The following is a 22,563-nucleotide window of genomic DNA, read 5'->3' as shown; positions in this document are numbered from 1 at the left end:
ACCTTGGGAGCAGGAGTGCCCCTGGCAACCGGTGCCAACATTCCATGCCCAGTAACGGGTCTCCGTTTTGCACACCCATGGAGCTCCACAACGCCATGGAGGCACCTCAACGATCACCTGGTTCTGCTGCCACCCACCAGATCAGGCTGCTCAGGGCCCTGTCCAGCCTGGCCTGGAACATTCCAGGGACAGGGCATCCACAGCTTCTCTGGGCAGCCGGTTCCGATGTCTCACCATCCTCACAGCTCTGCCGAACATCTGATCCCAATCTCCCCAATCTTCTAGTCTAAAACCCTTCCCCTTTCCCATCGCTCTCTGCCCTCTTTAGGCACTGGGAGGCCGCAGTGAGGCCTCCCCGGACCCTGCTCCTCTCCAGGCTGGACAGCCCCGGCTCTCCCAGCCTGCCTGCAGAGGACAGGTGCTCCAGGCCTCCACACATGCCCACGGCCTCCTCCGGCCCTGCTCCACAGGCACATCCTGCTGCTGCTGGGCAGAGCTGGACACAGCTCTGCATGTGGGGCCTCACGGGGCCTCGTGGGGCAGACCTGCACCTCCCTCCGCCTTCAGCCTGAGGAACCTGAGGATCACTGCAGCCTTTAGAGGGCAAAAGAAACCCCACCAAACCACACCTGCCCAAAACAAAGAGAAATTTAAATGCTTCCTTAACCCTCCTCCTCCAGGTTTATTAGTCTGTTGCTGTTTTAACTCTTATGAGAGTGTTTTAACTTTAACCCAGGTAAATAGCAATTAAAATAAAATAAAGTTTGTGGGGTTTTTTCCGAACTGTTGGAAGTGTAACCATTCAGATCGTTATTTCAAGTCTCTGAAGTCTTGACATTTTCAGGTGTTCAACTATTCCTCTGCCAGAATTTTGTAACAGGGCTGAGGAGGTTTGCTCTGCTCCCAGGGACCTGCTCTGTCATGAAAGGTAAAACAGCAAAAAACCAGAATTAATATTCAGTTTTCTTCTAGCCATGCTGCTGCTGGACCTGTGTTCAGAGGGATGGGCTGGTGCTCCTGAGAGCAGCAGGGAACCCATCTCAGCCCTGCCAGAGGCAGGGCTGCTCCTCAGCCATTGGTCCCATGGGCGCTCTCTGGTGTGGGAAGAGGGGTGGAAATGCATCCAATGCTGAATAAGGATATTTTAAGCTCATGCTTTACATGAGGAAGATCATTTCTCACAAAAATTTTTCCATTATAACTGTTGGGTTTAGGTAATAGGCAACACATTGAGTGTTTAAGAATGGGTGGGGATGACTTCCCACTTTTCTAATTCCTGTGTCTGGGAGCTGAAGCACAGGCTTGTTCCGGTGATCATATTCGCATCCTTCATTTCTCATACTCAGTGCTTTGAGACCAGTAGGATTATATATAATTATTTATATATTAAATACATATTTGGAATTGCTTTAGCATATTAGCATTTTCATACGAGGTATTAAATCACCTTTAGGATTTTTCTTATCTAATCCTCTGCCCTTTGGACCCAACATTTTTGGAAAGCAAAAGTGTTTAAACAGCTGAGGTTGTCTGAGTGGACTCAGCACCATGTGCATTTCGGGACAGGACTGGATGGCTTCTAGAAGAAATGTGTCATCATGGGTAAGGGACAGGGAAGCACTGAGGAAGAGGGGCAGCTTTTAGTAAGACAAACATTTGAAGGCTCTAGGGCTTGATCTCCCTCATCCCCGCTGGACAATGGCAGCAGGGGCTGGGAGACCTTTACTGTAAAGCCCAACACTTTTTAATTAAAGATCCTATTGAAAATACTCATTGCTCAATGGTGAGAGGGAGAGAAATTCTCTGCCCCTTCACTGCACATCCCAGGGAAGCTGCAAAAGCCACATTCCTGTTTCATCTTCTCCCATGTGGGTCAGCTTTGAAGCAAGGTGTAAGACCTTTAAAACACCCCACTTCCTTTCCATTTCAGGAAGGAAGAAGTTTTCATCTATTACCTTCCAAAAATAAAAGGTTATTTATAGCCAACAGCCTAAACTAAGCCCAAATTGAGCTGGCTTGGTATACTAATCACCTGGAGGTACAGCATCAGTGTTTTGCACATGATTAGCTACAGTTTGCCAGGAATTTTTGGCAGGAGAAGACACCTCAGGGAGTGAGAAACCCAGAGTTCACTGGACAGGGGTTGTCAGCTCCATACTCTCCCAAATCAGGTCTATCCTGAGGATCAGAGCAAGGGCCATGAAGTAATTTAAGAAGGGTGAATGTAGTATAGGATATTGTATATAAAAGTAGTCCACTGCAGGGCAACCACTGATGACAAGAAAACCTACAACGACATGAGAAAACCTACTTTCCACCCCAGCTGGATCAGTGCTGCCTCTCTCTCTGACTCTCTCTCTTTATTAACCAAAATTATTTTGATCTGAAGGTAGACAAACAACTGGATTCCACAAGGCAGCAGAGGTCCAGCAACAAGCCCAGTCCTTCAGTCCCATGACCATGGTTGTGGTTGCCCACAGGGGTCCTGCCCATGGGCAAGCAGGTTTCACTACCAGGCAACCCAAGTGAAAATGGGATGCATCACCCTCCTAGGCTGCCAGGGACATGTGGTGGGTTATTAGTGGGAAGCAGCCAGACACCTGGCTTCCCACACAGGTTGGCACAGGAGCAGGTCTGCACTCTCTAGAGCAACCCTGCAGACCAGTTCCTCTAAATCCACCATAGGGATGCAGGGAAATAGCAAGGATTACCAAAAGAAGCCCCAAAAAGATTATATTCTTGACTAATGATAATTTTTACTAGTCTCACTGAGGATAGCATTTCACTTCACATGTCAAAATGTGCCTTTGCTTGACTCTAGCAATGCTTGTGATTTCAGGGTATGTTTTCTCAAAGTGTTGATGGATGGTCTATTAGAGAAAGACATATTAAGACTGTTCAGAGTAAGTAAAAACATTTTTTACCCTCCCTGATGGTAGGCAGTAGGGGATGGCTTGTTCTGCAGAACAAATATGTCTCTGTCTCTGATTTCCTTCGCTCTTTTTTTCTAATACTCCACAAAGGTTTGAAATTCTTCCACTGAGTCTACATGGTCTTGAAAGCTGAGCAAGATTTGTAGCTTGCTCTGAATCTGAGACAACATCTATGAGTGTGCTTGCAAGGAAACGGGCTTTTCAGGCAGTAACGAAACGGGGAATGTTTTTCCATATATAGCCTATGTTGCTTGTTCATACCCCAGGCCTAACACTAGGAAAACTCATTTTCGTAAATTGCTTTCTTGTGAAGGCAGGTAACATAAAGCGTTTTATACAGCATTAGGCAAAAATCATCTTTAAGAATTGGGTCACTATGGTAACCACTTCTTATCTCAAAATCAAATAGCCATTATGGCTGTAATTAAACAATATATGATTTCTACTAAGAATTATTCTGAATTATAATTCATTTTCTGTCACAAGCTGGAATTATTTTTATTGTCCCCAAGGGCATCAGCATTTGATCTAATTCAGCAGTGCAAAACTTCACAGAGAGACACTATAACCAGCTTTGAATCTACTGTCAGAAATCATGGTCAATGACTTCAATCTCTTAAATACTTCAACCAACTCCACAAAATATCAGTAATAATTTTTGAGGAAGGCAGAAAGTAAACAAGGTCTCCTGAATCTTGTGTTTCATTGCAGCTAGCCACATGTCCTGAGCCCAGTGGTGCACAAAGGGGCCAGGGTTGCTGCTGTACACAGGTGAGTGGGCAGGCCACATTCAGATTTTCCCTTGGCTTAAGCAGAAACTTTATTTAAAAACAAGCAAAAAATATTTTAAAAATAAGAAAACCTCTCAGTTTTTCTTCCTTGGGCATTTTTACCTGTCACTTCTGTTCTTGGGACCAAGGTCATGCACAGAAACCTTGGCAGACTAGTGGGACACAGTAAACATCATTCACAGGTGAATCACTGTGACTGCCTTCAAAACCATAACATAAGTAACAGGAGCACGATGCTCCACGTGGAGCCCAACCAAGCCAGTAGCAAAGCTGGTTTTCAAATAAAGGGGAAAACCCCAGCCTTGTGGTTAGGTGAGCTGCACCAGCTGGCTCTGATAGGAGTTGTCCACAGGTGGCTTCAGGGAGGAGCAAAGCCCCCACCGCTAATATGAACCATTTCCAAGGGAGTAGTGGTAGGGTGGTTCTGTTCTTTCCTCTTTGGTCTGGAGCTGTACCAGGTCAGGAGACTTTTAGCAGGACTTTTTGGTACTCACACCTGGGAGTCTTTTTTTTTTTTTGGGTGGAGGGCTGCAGATGGTTTGTTCTCTAGCTAACACATTATGGAGCAAATATATGCCTATGTTCTATGTAAATATTAATAGACTTGTTTGCCTGAATGTTTTTGGGGTTTTCTCTCTCTCTCTCTCTCTCTCTCTCCCCATAGAGGGAGGCAAAACAAACATTTATTTTCCTAAAAACCTGTAAATTTTTGAGGCACTTGTTTCTCTATAATGCAGTTGTGAATCCCTGCGGGCTCTTGAGTGTTCTCTCCTGGAAGTGAATTTACTCCTTAGTGGCTGCAGTTATTCCAGAAAAAAAACATGGAAAGCCTTTTGGTGCCTAAAATGAGGATTTTTCTCTTCCTGGTCTGGAGGAGCAGTTTCCTGTGCTCCAGATGAGCAGTAATGTTAGTTTAATGAGCCATGGACTAATATTTTTTATTCTTTTGGAGCTATTCTGGCCACCCATCCACCCCAACAGCTCTCAGAGGAAAAATATTTACAAATCATCAGGCTGCCTAAAGACTTTCTGGAAAGGACCCTGTAGAAAACCCCAGCCAACCAGAAGAACCCAAATATGTCTATGGAGCCTGAGCATTGCACCCAGGACAGTGGCAGCCCTGTCTGTAGTGGCACAGCCACTGCCTGTGTTTTGGGTCTTGCACAGGGATGCTCTCAGCACTGACTACAGCCTCCCCACCACAAGGGTAATGCTGTGGGATTTCCAGGTGAACCTTTTGAGTGGTGAATGGCTTCATTAAGCCTGGACTAATAAATAGTTTAATTTGCTGAAGCACAGCTCAACAAAGTGCAGTTCAAAGGTGAGTTAGCTCCAGCATGCCGTGCGGAGGGCAGGGGAGGATGCTGGCAGTGGGAGGGCTCTGAAGATTCCTGCCGTGGTGCTTCCCCAGGCATGGAGTAACACTGAATGGGAGAGGCAGCATCAGAGGAATGCCCTTCGGGAGAGGGGCATTCCTGACCCTGCAGTTTTCCCTGTCACTGCTCAGGGACAGGGCTAAGTGTAAGGCGGCTCCTGTGGCAGAGGGATTAAGCCTTCTGGCCTTGAGGCATGTCTGTGTCTTTGCCCTGGGTGTCTATCCCTTAGCTCCACTGCAGAGCATCAGTATTTTGACCTTTCCTCTGTTGGCTTTTTCCAGAGCCTCTCTCTTGGTTTCTCTGTTCTTCTTTGGCAGCTCAAGCTAATGGTTTTGTCCCCAAACCAGTGTCTGCTTTTTTTGTCTTCTCCCTTCAATTTTTTTGAAATATCCAGCAATTGTCCTTTTTCTCTTGAGCTGCTGCAAAAGAGTCACAGCTGAGCTGTGGTTCAAGCTATGGGAAAATATCCTGTGCCCACTCCCCACCCCAGCCCCCAGTGCAAGTAGGTTTTGCATCATGATGGTTTTAATGTCAAGCAGTGTCTTCAAGTGGGATATCATTTGCAGGGGCTGGATCTTTGCCATGAATTGTTAGCCTCCTCTGCCACCCTCATTTTCTAGTTTCATGAAGGCAGTTGTTTGCTGGCATAGCCCTACCCTTAGATTCAAGAAATGAACTTGTCTGTGTTGACACTCGAGACTACACTTTTAGTTTTTAACAGAGGGTGTCTGCAGTGTGAAATCCTGCTCACTACCAAGGACGTGCTTCATAGTCCCAGCCAGTGGGGACAACAACTCCTCCCTTGACAAGCTGCTTCATGAGCAGTGGAGTTGAGATGTGCTGCCAAGTAGCACGAAAAAATGGTGTGTTAGTGCTGCACCTTTGAAACTAAAGAAAGGCCTTCTTTCTTTATCCAGCCTTCTTATTTTGAGCTGATCTTCCCTTCCCAACTCTCCCAGCAGCACTTGGGGTCAGAAAGAGTTTTGAGGGAGGGGACTTCTCTGCAGCACTGCAATTTTGGCAGTCCTCGTGCTGAACTCTGAGGAGCCCTTGGCAATGATAATTACTCAAGATTGCAGAGGCTATGCAATCAGAGCCATGTGAAGCTTGGAGGAGCCTACTTCAGTTTGAAGTACATTAGCCTGCTCAGAACTGGAGAGCAGAAATCAGCATGATGCACCCTCATGCCATGAAGTGAGAAACAAATCCTGCTGTTTGAGCTGGCTACCAGGATGAGGTGGCCCTTCAGCTACCTTCTCACACTGAATTCATTTCCTCATCCTCTGGAGAGGGCAGGACACGATGGTCCTTGCCCATCAGAAAGAAGGAAAGAAGAGAGATTTGCTCACAAGACAGCAACAATACATTGCCAAGGTAGGACCCACCCATCACCTCTCTTTTGGCAAACAAAACATCAAGCAGAGAAAAACCCTCCTGAAATTCCAACATTCACTGCACTCATCCCCTACTCATTGTCCTAAAGATGAGGTAATGTTCTTAAAGGGCTTCCCTGTGCAGGAGCATCTACCCTGCAACCTGCTGGTAGAGAAGCTCAAGAAACTGAGCCATCATGCTGCTTTTTCTTCTCAAAATGACATCCTGCCATGCTATGGCTTTAGAGACTTCTCTTAGGTATGGCAGTGGGCTGGTTAATGGGATTGGAGGAGGAAAACCAGGCTGAAAGAGGTGACCAGGAGATCCAAGTAATGAAATGTGACATCAGCAGGATCCCTGCCTCTCAGCAGAGGTCCTTCAGCCAGGTGTACCTGTGGGGGAGAAAGGACCTATGGATGTATCTGTTCCTGGTGCCTCTGATAGCTGTTGTGTGTAAACAGATCACTTGCACTGAAAGATGAGTACCTGAATGGTCAGAACAGCCTTTACATTTCCCTGTGTGAGTTTTAGACTTCAGAGGGGACTTGTTGGGGTACGTTCTCTGGTGTCTCCTCTGTGCCCAAAGCCTGTTTGCAGTTTCAGCCACTGCTGTATCAATTTTACAGACAGATCTCAGATTTCTGGTACCAGAATGCCTGGGCCACGGGCAACCAGGTGCTCTCTCTACTGCTGTGGGCATTAAAGCACCTGTAACTTCCTTATCCATTTACAAGAGAAGAGTTTGCTCCAGGCATCCTGGGTGGATTACTGTTGGTCTCATGGCATTTCTTTAGTTAATAAAATGCTCTCATCTGGGAAAAGCCCATGCTCTGGGACCCTGCAATGTAAACTATACATTCAGGCTGGTTTATTTAGAGAGCAGTCACAAGCACAGGCCTCCTCTTGCAGAACCTTTATTCAAAGGTAGATAGTCAAAAGACATTTGCCACTTGCATTTACTGAGGGAAGAGTCATTGTAATCACCTGATGCTTCTGCTGGGGCTTAGAAAATTTGTAGTCTCTTGCTGTCTTCCCCTCTGCCCAAATCTGGTTTTCCCTGCTCTCACCAACACAAGTACCCTGTGCCTCTATGCTGAACAAATGCAAGAGGAAAGGGAACTCTAAAGGGTTTCCTCAGGCCAGTGTTTTCCTGCATCGAGCAAAAAAAAAAAACCAGGGATGTTTTGCCACAGGGATGCAAATGGTGGTCAGAGCAAACCGGAAAATTGGGTGTGTTACTTTTGCAAGGGCTGAGGCACCGGTGGCTGGTGTCCAGGGCTTCTGGAGCAGAGGAGTGTACGCAGCTGGGAATTAGGAAATACAATAATAGTTCCTGCACTGTGATATAGGGTGGGCATCTCATTCACAGGTGCTGCTGCCACCCCCGATTCATGCTGTGCTTCTGCTACACTGAAAACTGCCCTTGCTGTTATGTAAGAGGTAACAGGATGCCGGTAGATGTATCAGTGAACTCTGATGTTTATGTGACTGCTGGTTTTAAGATGCTTAAAGCCCATCAGGGCTATGTTATTTTGTCTGGTTGAATCAGGGCAGTGCCTGAAGTCCCCAGGTTACTGCTCAGACCTGCTGCCTGCCAGGACTGGCCCAGTTTAGTGTTGATGTTATGGAGATGGGAGTTGCCTTGGTCGTTTTGTCTCAGCAAGTTAGATCAAGAAAGCTTTAAGAGGAGTTTCCATCAAGCTTTAGGACAAATGGATGATAGATTTAGCTCTGCTCATCTGCTGCAGTGTGGTCTTGCTATTTGGCCAAGAGACCTGGGTGCTACAGCAGTGGTGCTGAGGCAGAGAGAGACACATACACAAAATTCCCATCCTCAGGAGCCAAGGTGAACGCAGAAGAAATACCTGAAAAGAAATTTTGCACTATCTGAGCTGCCCATTTATAAGGTAGTGATCAGCTAATATTGCTGGGTGGATGAGTGCTTGCCAACTTTGAGGCAGGTCATTTCTATATGTGAATGAGGGTGGCAAAGGCAGGTGCCATCATTATATACGGGCAAGAAACCAAGGGATCTTCAGGGTCTTTGAGCGACAACTTGTCACTGCTCCAGCAAAGTTTGCATGGAAACACGTCACAGTGGCTTCATATTTACTTATCCAACAGGATTCTGGGTTTTGGTTTGAATTTTATTAGCTATTAAATGGGACTTATGGAGCACCAGACTGCATCCTTGACAGGTTGTGAACATGCGTTTTATTCACAAAACTCGCTCCCCTCGTACAGCCAGGTGTAAAGGTGGTCAGGAAAGGACCAGCTGGGCTGGCAATGCTGTGCCAGTCCTCAGTGGCACTGGAACCTTTCCTCCATCTCTCTGCCGAGCACTCATCCTTTGGATGATGAGAATTCATTTTAGTCAGCTTTTTCTAAATGTTGGAGCATCCACAAAAGGCTTTTCATGCTACAGTTTTTCAGCCATTATATACATAGGGGAAAAATTACCCCAAATCTTATCTTTCAATGGGTACAGGAAACTACTTACTGGTCTGGTTCTCACCTCATATAAGAAGGAGGATGTGTGCAACTGGGTTTTCCCCTCATCACTGAAAAGGTGAGTTCTGTTACAGTTTTTACTGCTGTTTTGTCAGTAAGCTTTGGGCAAACAGCCTGGGAACTGCTGAACATGCCAGAGACTCAAGGCCCTGACTCATTTGTTCATCCCACTTTGTAAAATAATTTAATAGAAAATAATTTAAGTGTGGACTTAGTTGTGTTGCTGAATTGAGACTTTGGGGTAAAGTGCCTGCTGGATTCAGTTCATCTTAAGCAGATATTTATCAGAGCTTGGGCAAAGCCACTGACATTTTGCTAAAAGTGTTTCATAAAAATGCTGTTGCTGATAACTTGGACACAATCACACAGGCATTTTGGGAAACAAATGAGTACCAATCAGTGTTGTGCTGGATGAGTCATATGGGAAAGGGGGAAAATTGGCTGATTTTGATATTTTTAAGGCAGTCAGCCATACTGATGTGAGTGGCAAATAGGAGAGCCAGGCAAAAGCCATCTATGATGGAGTCTATGATAGCCTGCTATTCATTTTGGAGGAAAACTGGCAGTAAAAAGGATCTGGTCATCATTGAGCTCCAGCAGAGTTTATTCTAATTTTATCAAGCTGACTCCTTAATTAAATGGCTGCTTTGTGGGGAATTGGAGAAGCATTGGATGTGTGGTAGCAACAGGTAGAGGCTGTCATCCCAATTCATCTATTTTTTCTGAACTCTGAGAAAACACTTTCCACCTCTGAGAGGCTCTTCTCCCAAAATCTACCAATCCTTCCCTGAGCAGACAAGATTAAAAGTGTGCATGTGGGGGTCCCCTTGTTTCTGTCATAGCCACCTGCTGCTGTACCCCAGCTACAGAGGATAATTCTGCTTTTAGTTTCCAAACAGTGCCCAGACATTTTTCTTTTCCTAAGGGACAATTCAATTCCTTTTGTGAACTCATTTTGGGTTATAATGTGACTATACTTCAATCCTCTTATTAACCCCATATTGAAGGCAAGCATAGTACAATTGGAGAAAAAGAAGTACAGTTTGTTTATCTTTACTGAAGGTCTTGTTTCCTTCTCTCCATGCCCAGGGCTTTCTCTGGGTTTCAACTCAGCAGCCCCTCCATCTTAGTGCTCTTCTAAAAGAGCCACAGGACATGCACCAGGGCACTTGGTGGAGCAGAGAAGGATGAACTGGGGGGTGCACAACTGCAGAGGTGCCACCTTCACAGTCACAGCCGATTAGTGTTAGTAACCTGTCACAGGTAGGTGTTTTCCAGACTCCTTGTGTGGCATGCAGTGGGTTTTTATCTGATCCCCCTGCCTAATCATGAGCAAATGAAAGCAGATGGCAATTATCCACAACTCTAAGGGAGGCTTGGGGGGAAGGTGTTGTGCCTTTCCCTCCCAGTGCCTCAAGTGTGAAAAAAAGGTAGCGAGTCCTTGTTTACTGGGGAGGCAAAGCTCACAGCTAGCAGGGGTGCCCTGATCTCCAACTTGTGACTGAGGGAAAACAGCTGCTTGGAAAAGGGTTTGAAAATGGGTTTGAAAACATGGTGGTGCCTGGTTTAAAATGTCTAGCTTGATGACGTTGTGTTTTCAGAAAGTCCCAGTTAAGATGTATAACACTGGAAGATGCTTATTCTGCCTGCACTTAAGTCTTTCCCCAAACAGGTCTTGTTGATTGCTGAAGAGTATGTGTTGACATACCTGGTAGTGATAAAGTTCACAGAGCTGGAGAGTCACAGATGCTTTACTGCCTTTGGGAATACCCTAAGGATAATTGCATTTAGAGTTAGTATTCTTTATATATTTTACTGTCCAGTGAAAAACTCTGCTCCCTGAGGTGTGGATCCACACCTTTCTTCTGGTGAGGCAGAACTACAGTCTAATTCATTATAAAGACAATTTGGCAGCAGGAAACTCAGAGGCCCCTTGATAATATCAGGGAAACGGACACAACCTTAAAATATTTAGATTTTATTTTGTGATGGAGGTTTCCATGCAGCCTCGATTTTTACATTGCACTGCTTTTCCTCCCTGTACATCCAGGGCAGGGGATGAGGCCAGACACACCTTGGTGTTTGCTTGTAAGGCTAGGCTTGTGCTGTGGACTTGTGATGCAGTGCTGCACTGGGGCTGACAGTGCACTGCCAGCTCTTGAGAGCTGCAGCATCCCCTGAACCACTCAGCCTCGTGCCAAGATGTGTTCCCAGGGAGGCCTGAGGGCTCACACCCACCTTTAATTAACACTGCCCTGTCCAGGCTTTGGATAACCTTGAGTAATTTCAGGGCTTTGCGACTTTTACCATAAAAAAAAAAAAAAAGGAATTTGCCAGTGGAGAGGGGATGTTGCCAGGTGCTGTCCCAGCAGTACCCACTATGTGGCAGAGGTGGTTTTACAAAAGGTGCTAAATCCTTCTGGGACCGGTTGCCAGGGAGCATCCCATGCAGAACATGAACCAAGTAAAAATGCAAAGCTCATCTTGTATCTGTCTTACCTTAAGAAATTCTTAGTGCACTAAGGACATAGTATTACAGTACTTGTACCTTTTAAATCCATAAGTGAAAGCGATGTGGGTTATCATATGTGGTAATGTTTGAGAGCTGAATGACAGAGCTGTCAGCTATGGGACACTGAAATGACAGCCCTTTAAAGTGCTGTCAGGTCTTGTCAGACACTTTTACCATAACACTTATTTTAGCCTCTGGAAGACAAATCCATTGTGTCTTCCATTTCTGGGGGTCTCCTTAAAGCACTGCTATTCAGCAGTGGGATGTTTAACAAAATGGCTTTCTTGAAGCTGTCTGCACTGTAGGTAATATCTCCTCCCTTACCAGATACAGGAACCCCACCAATGCCATAGTCAGGGGCTTTGAGCAGGGTTCCCAAGACACAGAGACCTTTTCCAGGCCTTGTGGCTTCCACAAAATGCTGACCTTGGGAGATCTGTGTGCGATGCTCTGTGATTGCCTGGTGTTTGCAAGTGACCTGCTTGGGCCTGCATGGGATCCCCCTGTCTGGCAAAGCCCACCACTTCCCAGGCCTTGCCCTCTCTGGTGCAGAACAGCTTCATACAGCAGTGAAATCTGCTGGGGCTTGGCAGTGTGTTGGCCTGTGCACTCATTGGAGTGATAAGAGGGGACACTCTCCATAATACCACCAGTGCTGAGGTGGGCTGGGCAGAGCCTCGCTGCTCCCATCCGAACACGAGTGCCAGTGTTTGGCCTCACCGTCTGCCCTCCCTTCCTCTGGAAGTTGAGCCATGGTCTTCATCTCAGTGCCAGTGAAGGGCCGGCTGTGTTTTGTATGGGGGAACAGCTGGGGTGTCCCATGCCCTTTTAACATCTGATGGATGCAAAAAGTGCAAATGATCTGCCTAATCCCACTGCTGGCTCCTGTCCCACAGGAAGAGCCCAGCTCCTTGCCAGCTGGAGGAGGTTTGGTGCAGTGTGGCAGTGCCACAGCAGAGCTTCCCCTAAAGCTGCCCACGCCCATTAAGTCTCCATTACGGGACCCTGAATTCACTCCGCAAATGAAAGATAATATCTCCTGAGGAAAATAAACTAAAAGCGGGGAAGGGGATTGGCAAAACAAAAACAACCCTTCCTACTGCAGTAGCACTTGCAATTAAGAACAAAACAGAGCAGGAGGCTTTGAAGCTTGACTTTGGGCAGAAAGAAAAGGCCCTCTCCGAGAGCCCTGGGTTTCTGTAGGCCCAGCACAGCGGCTGCTGTCTTCATTTTACGTCAGAGCATTAATGCTGTTGTTTTGCCCCTGGTATCAACAGAGTTTGCCTGGTAGGTGAGTGGGGTACTGGGATTTATATTGTAGACAAATTCAGGAAAGCTTCAGCCTTTTTTTTCTTTTTTCTCCTTTCCTTTTTTTTTTTTTCCTAACAAAGCTTTTGAAAGTCCACTGGGGACCCCTAATGTTCAGCTACTGCTGAAGCAAGCGCTTCAAAGCCAGAGCTGCACAGCTTCTTTAGCCATATATGGGTTTGATCATTCTAGTGGGCTTTTATTAGAGGCAATAACACTCCCTTCCCTCTGCTAAAAGTCATCTTTCTGGGAAACTCTGAGAGCTCCTCAAAATGTTTGGTAAAACAATATTTCTATGGTCAGAAAACATGCCAGCCAAATCAAGCCAGGATGGCCCTGGAGATGCTTTGGGAGGCAGAAACCTTTTTGCCACCTGCATAGCAGGTAGGATCCCTCCCTGCCCTGAGCTGTGGCAGCAGACACACCTAACATGCCCAACAGAAAAGTCCACAGAAGAAAAGTGGATTGAAGAAATGGTTATTGTAAAAGGGGTTGGGAGGAGTAACCCTGTGGACATTTTTAAGGATGTCAGTGACAGACTGTGTTAGCCTCCATAAACTCCCATTGCCTAGTCCCTATTCCCACACATCTCCCCATGGCTGCCTCCTTTGCCCCCCAAAAAAATCTCCACTGACCACCTTCTAATGCCCATAATGAGTTAGGCAGCCTCCATTGATGCCTTTAGTTTTAACTTTTATATGTTTCAAATTCTGTGCTGCTTAGTGTGTGACTCTGAAGTTTCTTGTAGCCTGTTAATTTCTGCTCTCTCATGCTAGGCAGACATAACAAAGCCTCTCTGGCCCTGCTTTCCAAGGACACCAAGACTGTCCTAGGCCAAAAGTACAAACCAAAGAGCCGCTAAGGGGGGGGGGGGGTAAGCTGAGGGGAAAACTGAAGCTTTAATTGGAGAATTAACCCTGCTATACAAATGAACCAAACCTATAAAAGAGTGAAGAACTCGTGACCTGTTGTCCATCTTGGGGTCCATCTTGAGAATAGCTTCAGGCTCCCCAGGGGGTACGTTTGAAGGCCTTTCAAATAAATATCTACTTTTATTCCCTTACTCCTGCCTAGTCTCTGTTTCTGGGAGGCCTCTTAAGGCATCACCATGACCAAAACCGACAGTTCTCCCATTGCCTTCAGCCAGGGCAGATGGGAATTGCTGTTATCATAGGGGTTTTTCTTGGTTTCCTAGTGCCTCTGCTGGTGGGACTAAACAGGACACACGGATACCTCCACAACAGCCTGATTTAGGATTTTTTCAGCCAGATTCCTGGAGTCAGCTTTTGTCTCTCTTATGACAGGAATGTGTTGTCTTTCCTAGACCAGCATTAATGTAGTTCTAATTTTGCCTCTCAGCCAAAGGCAACAGCATGGTCAGTTACTGGGAGAGCCACACCAAATGCACTTGGAAGTCTGGGCAGAAAAGTGTTAGAAATGCAGCTGGAGTAAGTTACCTTCCTCTCTTTCATGTCTCCATCCCTGATTCCAAGTAAATCAGAAAAAATCGTGCCTTCTAAGTGGTTTCTAACATAATGAAAGTCAATTAGAGTGATGCAAACTGAGCTGATAACTGCAGCTTTTCATCACTGACTCCGTGCTAAATATCTGCACTGTGGGGTTTGCAAGGAAGTAAGGGTGCATGGAGAGGAAAGGATGGGGTTTTTAAAAGCACTTAAATTACCTCTAATTAGCAACACAACTGTAGTCAAAACATAATGTAAGGATAATAAATTGATATTTGCATAATGGAAATACTACCAAACTGTACTTCAAATAAGATGAATTAGATTATAATTAGAGCTGTGTTTTGGGAAAGAAAATCCTTCTAATTGCCTGAGTACAGGCAGTGCCAAGGAGGGGAGGGCTGGCAGCTGCCAGGGAGGTCCAGCCAGTGCTGTGTGGGACAAGTGCCCCACAACTGGGGGCCATTCCCTGAAGAGGTGACAGGGTGCCCACACCTACCAGGAGCCAGCACAGCCATGGCAAAGCAGGTCTGGGGAGAAAAAGGGAAAAAGCAGGAGGGATGTGTATGTGTGCACTCTCAGCCATCAACTGCAAAACCATGAACTGAAAGAAAATCCAGGGTGAAATTGTATGGACAGCAATTAGGGTGGGAGACACCTGTGTCTCAAGGGCAGGTGGTGCAAGGGTAAAAATGCAAGACCTAATCCTGCAAATTGCAGGAAACCAGTGTACATCTTTTTCTGGTAAAATCTTATCTCCACATTGAGTTGCAATGGCTTCTTCCTGCTGTTGTTTGATAACTGACTTTATTAAACTAAAAGTTGTTTTCTTTATGTTAAATCACATGCAAGGTTGCTTGTGATTTATTGTCCAGCTCTTACTGCTCTTTATTACAAAAGAGGCCACCTGGACAGCACTGGTCACTCTCCCATTGTACAAGACCATGTACACCAATAAGGAAATTACAGCTGATACCTTATATTCCAAAACAGCTTTTTTTTTTTTTGAGAAAGCAGACAAAAGAATTACACCTTGTCACTGAAGTGAAGGCACCTTGAGGCTGGCTTGTTGCCTGGTAGCTGCAGAATCTTATGGTTGGTGCTAATGGCCATTTTGGTGCCGGGCAATGACATTGTCAGGTGGAAAAACTGATGAGCATACAAAAGCCTGCTGTCTCATTTTGGCTGGGGGACAGAAAAAGATGATTTCTTAAGTCCTGTTTGTGCTGGGTTTGTGGCCATATTTTTATAGTGAGGGGGCTATGGGATGGCTTCTGTGAGAAGCTTCCAGAAGCTTCCCTGGTGTCTGACAGAGCCAATGCCATCTGGTTCTGAGACAAATGTGCCACTGCCTAAGGCTGGCCCAGTCAGGAATGATAGTAATGCCTTTGTGATAACATATTTAAGAAGGGAAAAAAAGTTATTGGACAGATGTAATTGTGGCCAGAGAAGAGCAGAAGGGGACTTTTCATGCACCCCATGAAAAGGGACCACATTGGAGCAGTTCATGGAGAACTGTCTCCTCTGGGAGGGACCCCACACTGGACCAGAAGGACTCCCCTCCCTGAGGTGGAAGCAGTGACAGAAACAGCTGGGGTGAACTGTCCATAACCCCCATTCCCCAACTCTCTGCACCACTGGGAGGAGAGGAAGTAGAGCCAGGGAAGGAGGGAGGGATGAGGAGGAAGTTGGTTTTAAATTTTACTTTTCATTATTCTGCTCTGATTTTTTTAGTAAGAAATTTAATTAATATCCCCAAGTTCAGTCTGTTTTGCCCATGACAGTATTTGGTGAGTGATGCCTCCCAGTCCTTATCTCAACTCATGACCCTTTTGTTATATTTTCTCTCTCCAGTCCAGTTGCAGAGAGAGTGACAGAGTGGCTCTGATGGTGTCTAGCATCCAGCCAGGGGCTATCCAGCACACCGTGAAATGCAATGACCCTGCTCACCAGGCTCTCAGCGTATTTGCTCCTCACATACTTAGGTTAGTACGCCTTAGCTCACTGAGGTAGTGCCTTATGTCACATCTGGGCCACTAACAGCATCATCCTGGAGCCGGTGGCAACAGGAAAGGTGTGTGGATTTGGCCATCACTGGCTGACAGAAGTGTGCAACAGGATGTGACTCTCTGCAACCACGCTTGGATGTCCCCCTGACATTGGCTGCTGCGGTTAGGGAGGATGGAGAAAACAAGGAGGATTATTTTGGGGGTAGAGGAGTGGCAGCACACACTGACTCTGGGTTTCAGTGGGGTTTTTGAGACAGCTCCTCATGTTACTCGCTGGGTGGATGCTGTTTTGTGGAGACAAAGACAAGGTTCTCCTGCCCCCAGGCATGGAAAAGAGGGTAGCACAGGCCTGGAAAGGATGCTTGATGCACTTAATTGGTGCATCTCTCTGCATATGAGACATAAAGCATAGGTCTAGTTTCCAAATCAGGAGCTACAGCTCATGCATGTTTACTATATGAGAAACAAAAGAGCAGGGTATGAGATGTGATGCAGCACAAGCCTCACGCCAGGGGAAATATTATCCTGCCTTCAAAGGGTCCTGGCTCAGGGCACCAGTCTACAGCCACTGCAGAGGCCATGGAAATAAGCTCCTTTTTGAGTCGGCAAATGGTGTCTTGTTTTTCTACTTGAAGAGTAGAAAACAGAAACTCACCTAGAGCTCTGCTCTGCTGTGCAGTTTGTGGTACCAGATTTAATAAAGGGCTGTGTGGGAGGGAGTGTAGAAGGGAAAGAGAAAGGAGATGAGTGGGGGGAGCAGGCAGCTGCACTGCACCAGAGAGCATTGGTCTGCAGCATGCTGCCAGGGACAAGTGAGAGAGGCAGGACAGCCAGGCCACAGGTCTCCTCTTTGGCCTCTCCTGTTGGGAGCAAGATGCGGAGCTGGCCCTGAGAAGCCCAGCCTGGGGACAGCCAGGCAGAGAAGAGGCAAGGCCCGGCCATCCCTTAATGTGTGGCCACCACACAGCCTCCACCAGTCTCCACTGTGCGGGGTGCTGGCATGCTGTGCCTGTGGGATGCCCCTCAGTTGCTGCCAGGATCACCCTAGAAAGATACTGGGGCTGGCACCCAAGAGGGGACAGGAAAATGGGAACGTGGATAAAATCCTTCATCCCTTTGTCTACAAGTCATGGCACAGTAGCAATTCCCAGAAACTGAAGTCTGGACCCCACCATGGACTTGCTCAGTGGCAGCCCCTTGCTTTTGGGCTCACCAGTGTGGCCTCAGGCACCCAGGGAGAATGCAGGACCTTGTGTCATGCAACAAGTGAGCTGAATAATCATGGTAGGAAGAAAGGAAACATTGCACACCAACAAAAGCCCTGGGAAACTATTTTATTGCTAGCAAAACTCTGCCGGTCTTTGTTTTGTGAGTGCACTTCCCATGAAATGCAATTGCTCACTGTGGTTTTAAACTGAGACCACCCTGAAAAAGAAGGCAGCTTCCATTAAATTGAATTACTTTTCCCCAGAACTGGCATGACAGTGGTAATGTTGATAAGGAACAATAGATGTTAAGTGAGAGCATCATTTATATTTTCTATTAAATCACTGCCATTTCCAGCACAAATGGATCATGCATGCATGTCATGCTGATTTACAGCGATAAAGCCTTAGTCGTGATCAGTTATCACAGTGCCTAAGCAGAGCATGAAAGGTGGCACAAACATGCAACTACACTGCACCAAGCCCAGACCAATATTTGGATCTAACTTAGCATTAGCAGATGAGCTGGTGCAACAGTGATGGGAATTTTTTCAAAAATGTTCATATGCCCATCATCAGTGTAACCTTGAAGGCTATTGATCTCCTCCATCTCCCCTTTCCAGCGGTCTTCAGAAGTGGAAAGGCAGGAAGCAAACGGAGAAGGAGCAGCAGCACGTGACTGCCATAGATCTCACCATGGAGATGCAGCACAAAGCAAATGTAATGTCCAATGAATGATTCAACCTAAAGACTAGACACTCAGCAAGGAGAAAGTGGGGTTGCTGAGTGCAGAAGAAGGCAAGGTTGGACGAGCATCGGTGTTGCAGCAGTCATTCAGGGAAGGTTTCTGCTCTTGAGGATGTTTTCCAAAAGTTGCTGAGCTTCTTGGAGCCCATGGGCTGCTGCCACACTGAGGAGTTTCTCCACTTCCCTGAAGGACATGAAACCTTCATCAAGAAAATCTAGGAGGAAGTCCTAAATTCAGTCCTAGCTAAATTTTAATTACTCAGGCTTTTTTAAGAGGAACAGAGCTACTCAATCTGAAAACATCTAAACATCTGTAAAGTTAACTTTCCCCTATTCAGAAAATGATCTGATTTTCCTTCTGCTTTTTCCTGTGGTCTGAGCTCATATGTTCTAGGTTTGGTGATTTTCTCTTCTTAGTTGAAGGAGAAATGGCTTTGGAGTTCTTGAAATACCACCAATATGTGAGTCTGATCATGCAATATGCAGTGGAGACTGAAACAGAATGCACTGGCTTCAAATCACAAGGTTTACCCAAACAATGCTTTCTTAGCTTTGTTTAGCTTACAACTGCTCTTTTCAACTTCATTTTCAATTTTCAGTCTTGGAGCAAATGAAAATACTCAAAATGAAACAATACACAAAATCAAAAAAGGGCTGGGTTTCACTGTGATAGGATCAGTTGTTCCAGCTTCACTTAGCCCCAGAACAAACCTCCACAGTGACTGTACAAAGCACAAGGCAAATCTTCTTTGTCTTCGGGAACACTGGTGTGTGCTGTGTGCACGTGCACATCATGGACAGAAACTCATCCTAGGCAGTTTCAACCCACCCCCAGGCAGTCAACAGGAAACCTCTCATTGACCCCACTGGATGGAAGGAGAGTGAAAAGGGAACTCCCTTAAAAGAGAAAGGCAGGTCTTTATAGCAGAAAATTCACATGTCACTTCAATAGCTCTTTCTACACCAGTACAGGTCTTGTCCCTTGCCCTCACTGGGAAATCATCATGGAAAAACATATGCAATCAGACCACAGGCATTTTAGGTACTGTGACACCTAATTTTAAAAATGTCTTTGGACTAACTGTGGTTTTCCATTTCCCTGCTTCAGGTTGGGCTGCATTACTGACAGTACAAAAAGAGGGCATTAGAAATGCTGGAGTAGCTTCATGCATGGAGTACCTAGAGCACCAGGTTTCCTTCCCTCCCCAAGAGGAGCTGGGAATTGAGCTGTAATGGGAAGGAAGAGGATTATCTCAGGTTACCCTTCTTCAAGTGCCATGGTCATGTTTCTGAGTGTCCCCACTGCCAGGTTGAAGGAGGAGTGGGGATGGCCCTGCCCCGCAGCTTGCCTACAGCCAGGAAGAGACAAGCACAGAAAATGGTAAGAGAAATACAGAAGAAGAAAACCTGAGTTTGAATGTTTTCAAGCAAGGTAGGAATTGGTTTTGGCTGAGAGAGTTACTTTTCTTCCTAGCAGCTGGTACAGTGCTGTGCTTTGGATTCAGTATGAGAGTAATGTTGGTAACACACTGATACTTTGGTTGTTGCTGAGCAGTGCTTACCCTAAATCCAGGATTCTTCAGTTTCCCACGCTCTGGAAGCGAGCAGGTGCACAAGAAGCTGGGAGGGAGCACAGCCAGGACAGCAGACCCAAACTTGCCAAAGGGATATTCCATGCCATGGAGCATCATGGTCAGTGTATACACTGGGGAGGTTGGTCAGGAGCTGCTGATTGCTTGTCGGGGATGGGCTGGGCATTGGTCAGAGCATGATGAGCAATTGTACTGGGTATCACCTCTGCTTCTTGGAGTTTATTCCTCTCTTTTATTACTATTGTTATTGTTACATTTTACTTTGTTTCAATTATCACACTGCTCTTATTTCAACCCATGGGTTTTACCTTATTCCAATTCTCCTCCCCATCCCACAGGACTGGGAGAGAAGGGGAGAAACCAGTGAGCAGCTGCATGGTACTTAGTTGCTAGTTAAAATTAAACCATGACAGAGCAAATAAGGAAAAAGTTATGTATCATTCACTTTTTGAAATATGACTCCTTTGAAATTTCAGGCCCTGATTTGGGAAACATCCTTATTCAGAAAAGCATGAAGGCTTCAGCGTTTCTCTAGGTATGGATGTCTTTAATGATGCCTTCTTGATTTACATCTCCTGCTGTCACAGGCATAGTTATTTCCACCCTAAAAGTCCTGCAGCTTGATGCTGTTCTATGCCTTGAGCAGGCAGAGATAACATCCAATGTGCCTACTTCTCTCCCCTTGCTTTTTGGGTAGCATAGTAAATTTCCCTGTCCTTAATCCTTCCCATTTCTCACCAAGAATGGGAGTATTCTGGGGGATGCAGCCCAGGCTTCCACCACAGGTGTAACTACTATGGGTACCACAGCAAATGCACACCCAGGCATGGCTGCATCACTTACATGGCAGAAGCCTCCTGGGAGGGTGTGCTGAGAGCAGGAAAATAATACACTGCTGTAACTTGATTTCCTGTAGTCTCAGCAGCTCCTGGCTCACTCCCATCCTGCACCTGTGCATTTTTCCTGCTGCCCACCTGCAATGCAAACCTCCCCATAAAGCCACACAGCACCAGGATCCCTCTGCACTCTCACTGTCAAGACACTTCCTTTTTTCCCACCGATTAAAAAAAATAATACTAGCAGGTGGGGAAAGTGGAGCAAAGTGTATAATACAACCCACAGTGAGAAGTCAGGAGCTCCCACTGTCCCTGCTGCCACCTGTGAGCCTCCTTCCCACCAGCACAGGACAGCTCAGTGCAGCTTTCCCCCCAAAGCACTGCCAGCTTTTTCCTCCTCCCATACCACAGTAGCCTTTCCTCAGAAGAAGCCAATTTCCCATGGCAGGAATTGCTTGGGGGATTTTTGTGCCTCACCTGAACCAGTGCATGGCCATGTCCTCATTTTTTTCCACTCCAGCTCCTGGGTGTGAGACAAGGCAACAAAGTCACAGACAGGTTATAACATACAGTGTCCAAATCCAGCAGTGTGTTGGTACCACAAAGCCACATTTGTGATTCTGGCTTATAAGCACACACACTCTGGCAGCAAGGTAGCCACAGGCTGGAGAAACATTACCTTGCAGATACCTCTGTCCCAGGATGTGCTGGGCATTGGGGTACCCCAGGCGAGCATACACATGAGCCACATGGAAATGGAAATCCTCGTAGCACAGCGGGATGTAGAGCAGGAGGAGGCCAGCAGTGATTACAGCTGCCAACTGTAAAAGAGAGGAACAGTCACAATGCAAGGAAGAAAATAAGCTGAGGGCTAGCTACAGCAAATACTTCATCCGAGCTCTGAAGCCTCCCAAAGCTATTCCCCACAGAGAAATGGGAGGAAAGGCCCACACAACCACAGAAAATCAAAGTCACCTTTGATAGAGAGCCGGTTCCAGAACTTCCACTGAAGCTGGCAGAAAAGGCCCTGCTGAATTCAGTGAGCAGCGTATGAACTCCCAAGTTAATTTCCCCTTTAAGCTCTGCTACAGCAAAGGAAACTACAATCATTTAATTTTCTAGTGGTCCTCTTGAAGAAAATGGGGAAAAAACCCCTAAGGTGCCACCAGGCTTTTAAAAACAATTCATCAAAGACACTTACCAGAAGGAGCCTCATTCTCCAGGTACCTGGGGACTTGTGGCCCACCACTGCCCACATAATTGTCATACAGATGTGAACATTCACAGAATCCCAAAATGGGTCCGGCTGGAAGGGACAACAGGGTGTCATCTGGTCCAACCTCCCTGATCAAGCAGGGTCATCCCAGAGCACATTGCACAGGATTGCATTCAGACAGTTCTTGGATATCTCCAGTGAGGGAGACTCCACAGCCTCTCTGGGCAACCTGTTCCAGTGCTCGGCCACCTGCACTGTAAAGTTCTTCCTCATGTTCAGGTGGAACTTCCTGTGCATCAGTTTCTGCCTGTTCCCTCATGTCCCAGTGCTTGGCACCACTGAGAAAAGCCTGGCTGCATCCTCTTGACATCCTTCTTTCAGATACTTATAAATGTTGATGACTTCCCCTCTCAGTTGTCTCTTCTTGAGGCTGAACAGGCCCAGCTTCCTCAGCCTGTCCTCATCCCTTAATCATCTTCATTGCCCTGTGCCAGACCTGCTCCAGGAGCTCCATGTCTCTCTCCCTTTGTGAACATCCGCAGCTAATAAATCCTTTCATTCTGTGTTACAGTGAGGACATGTCTACACCTGACAGGAGAATAACCTTGAGTCTGAAACTCTTCTTGCATCCAAGGTATAAATCAGTGAAAAGTCTGATGAACTGCACCAGCAGGGAAAAAATATGAG

The 22,563-nt window shown here is 46.3% G+C and overlaps 1 protein-coding gene across 1 annotated transcript; it reads right to left on the bottom strand.

Moving 5' to 3' along the window:
• Positions 1-19,323: 19,323 nt before the first annotated feature.
• Positions 19,324-21,918, bottom strand: LOC125326646 (sel1-repeat-containing protein YbeQ-like). The gene is made up of 4 exons (XM_048305105.1): positions 21,862-21,918; positions 21,340-21,481; positions 21,138-21,183; positions 19,324-19,581 (listed from the first exon to the last, which is right to left on the bottom strand). Exons 1-4 carry the CDS (start codon positions 21,916-21,918, stop codon positions 19,491-19,493), a joined length of 336 nt encoding a protein of 111 aa, XP_048161062.1. The 3' UTR covers positions 19,324-19,490.
• Between the last annotated feature and the right edge of the window lie 645 nt (positions 21,919-22,563).

This window comes from Corvus hawaiiensis, chromosome 5, assembly GCF_020740725.1.
Source record: "Corvus hawaiiensis isolate bCorHaw1 chromosome 5, bCorHaw1.pri.cur, whole genome shotgun sequence".
Lineage (NCBI taxonomy): Eukaryota > Metazoa > Chordata > Aves > Passeriformes > Corvidae > Corvus > Corvus hawaiiensis.
Note: the sequence above shows the minus strand (reverse complement) of the source record. Positions and strands in the feature narration are given on the sequence as shown.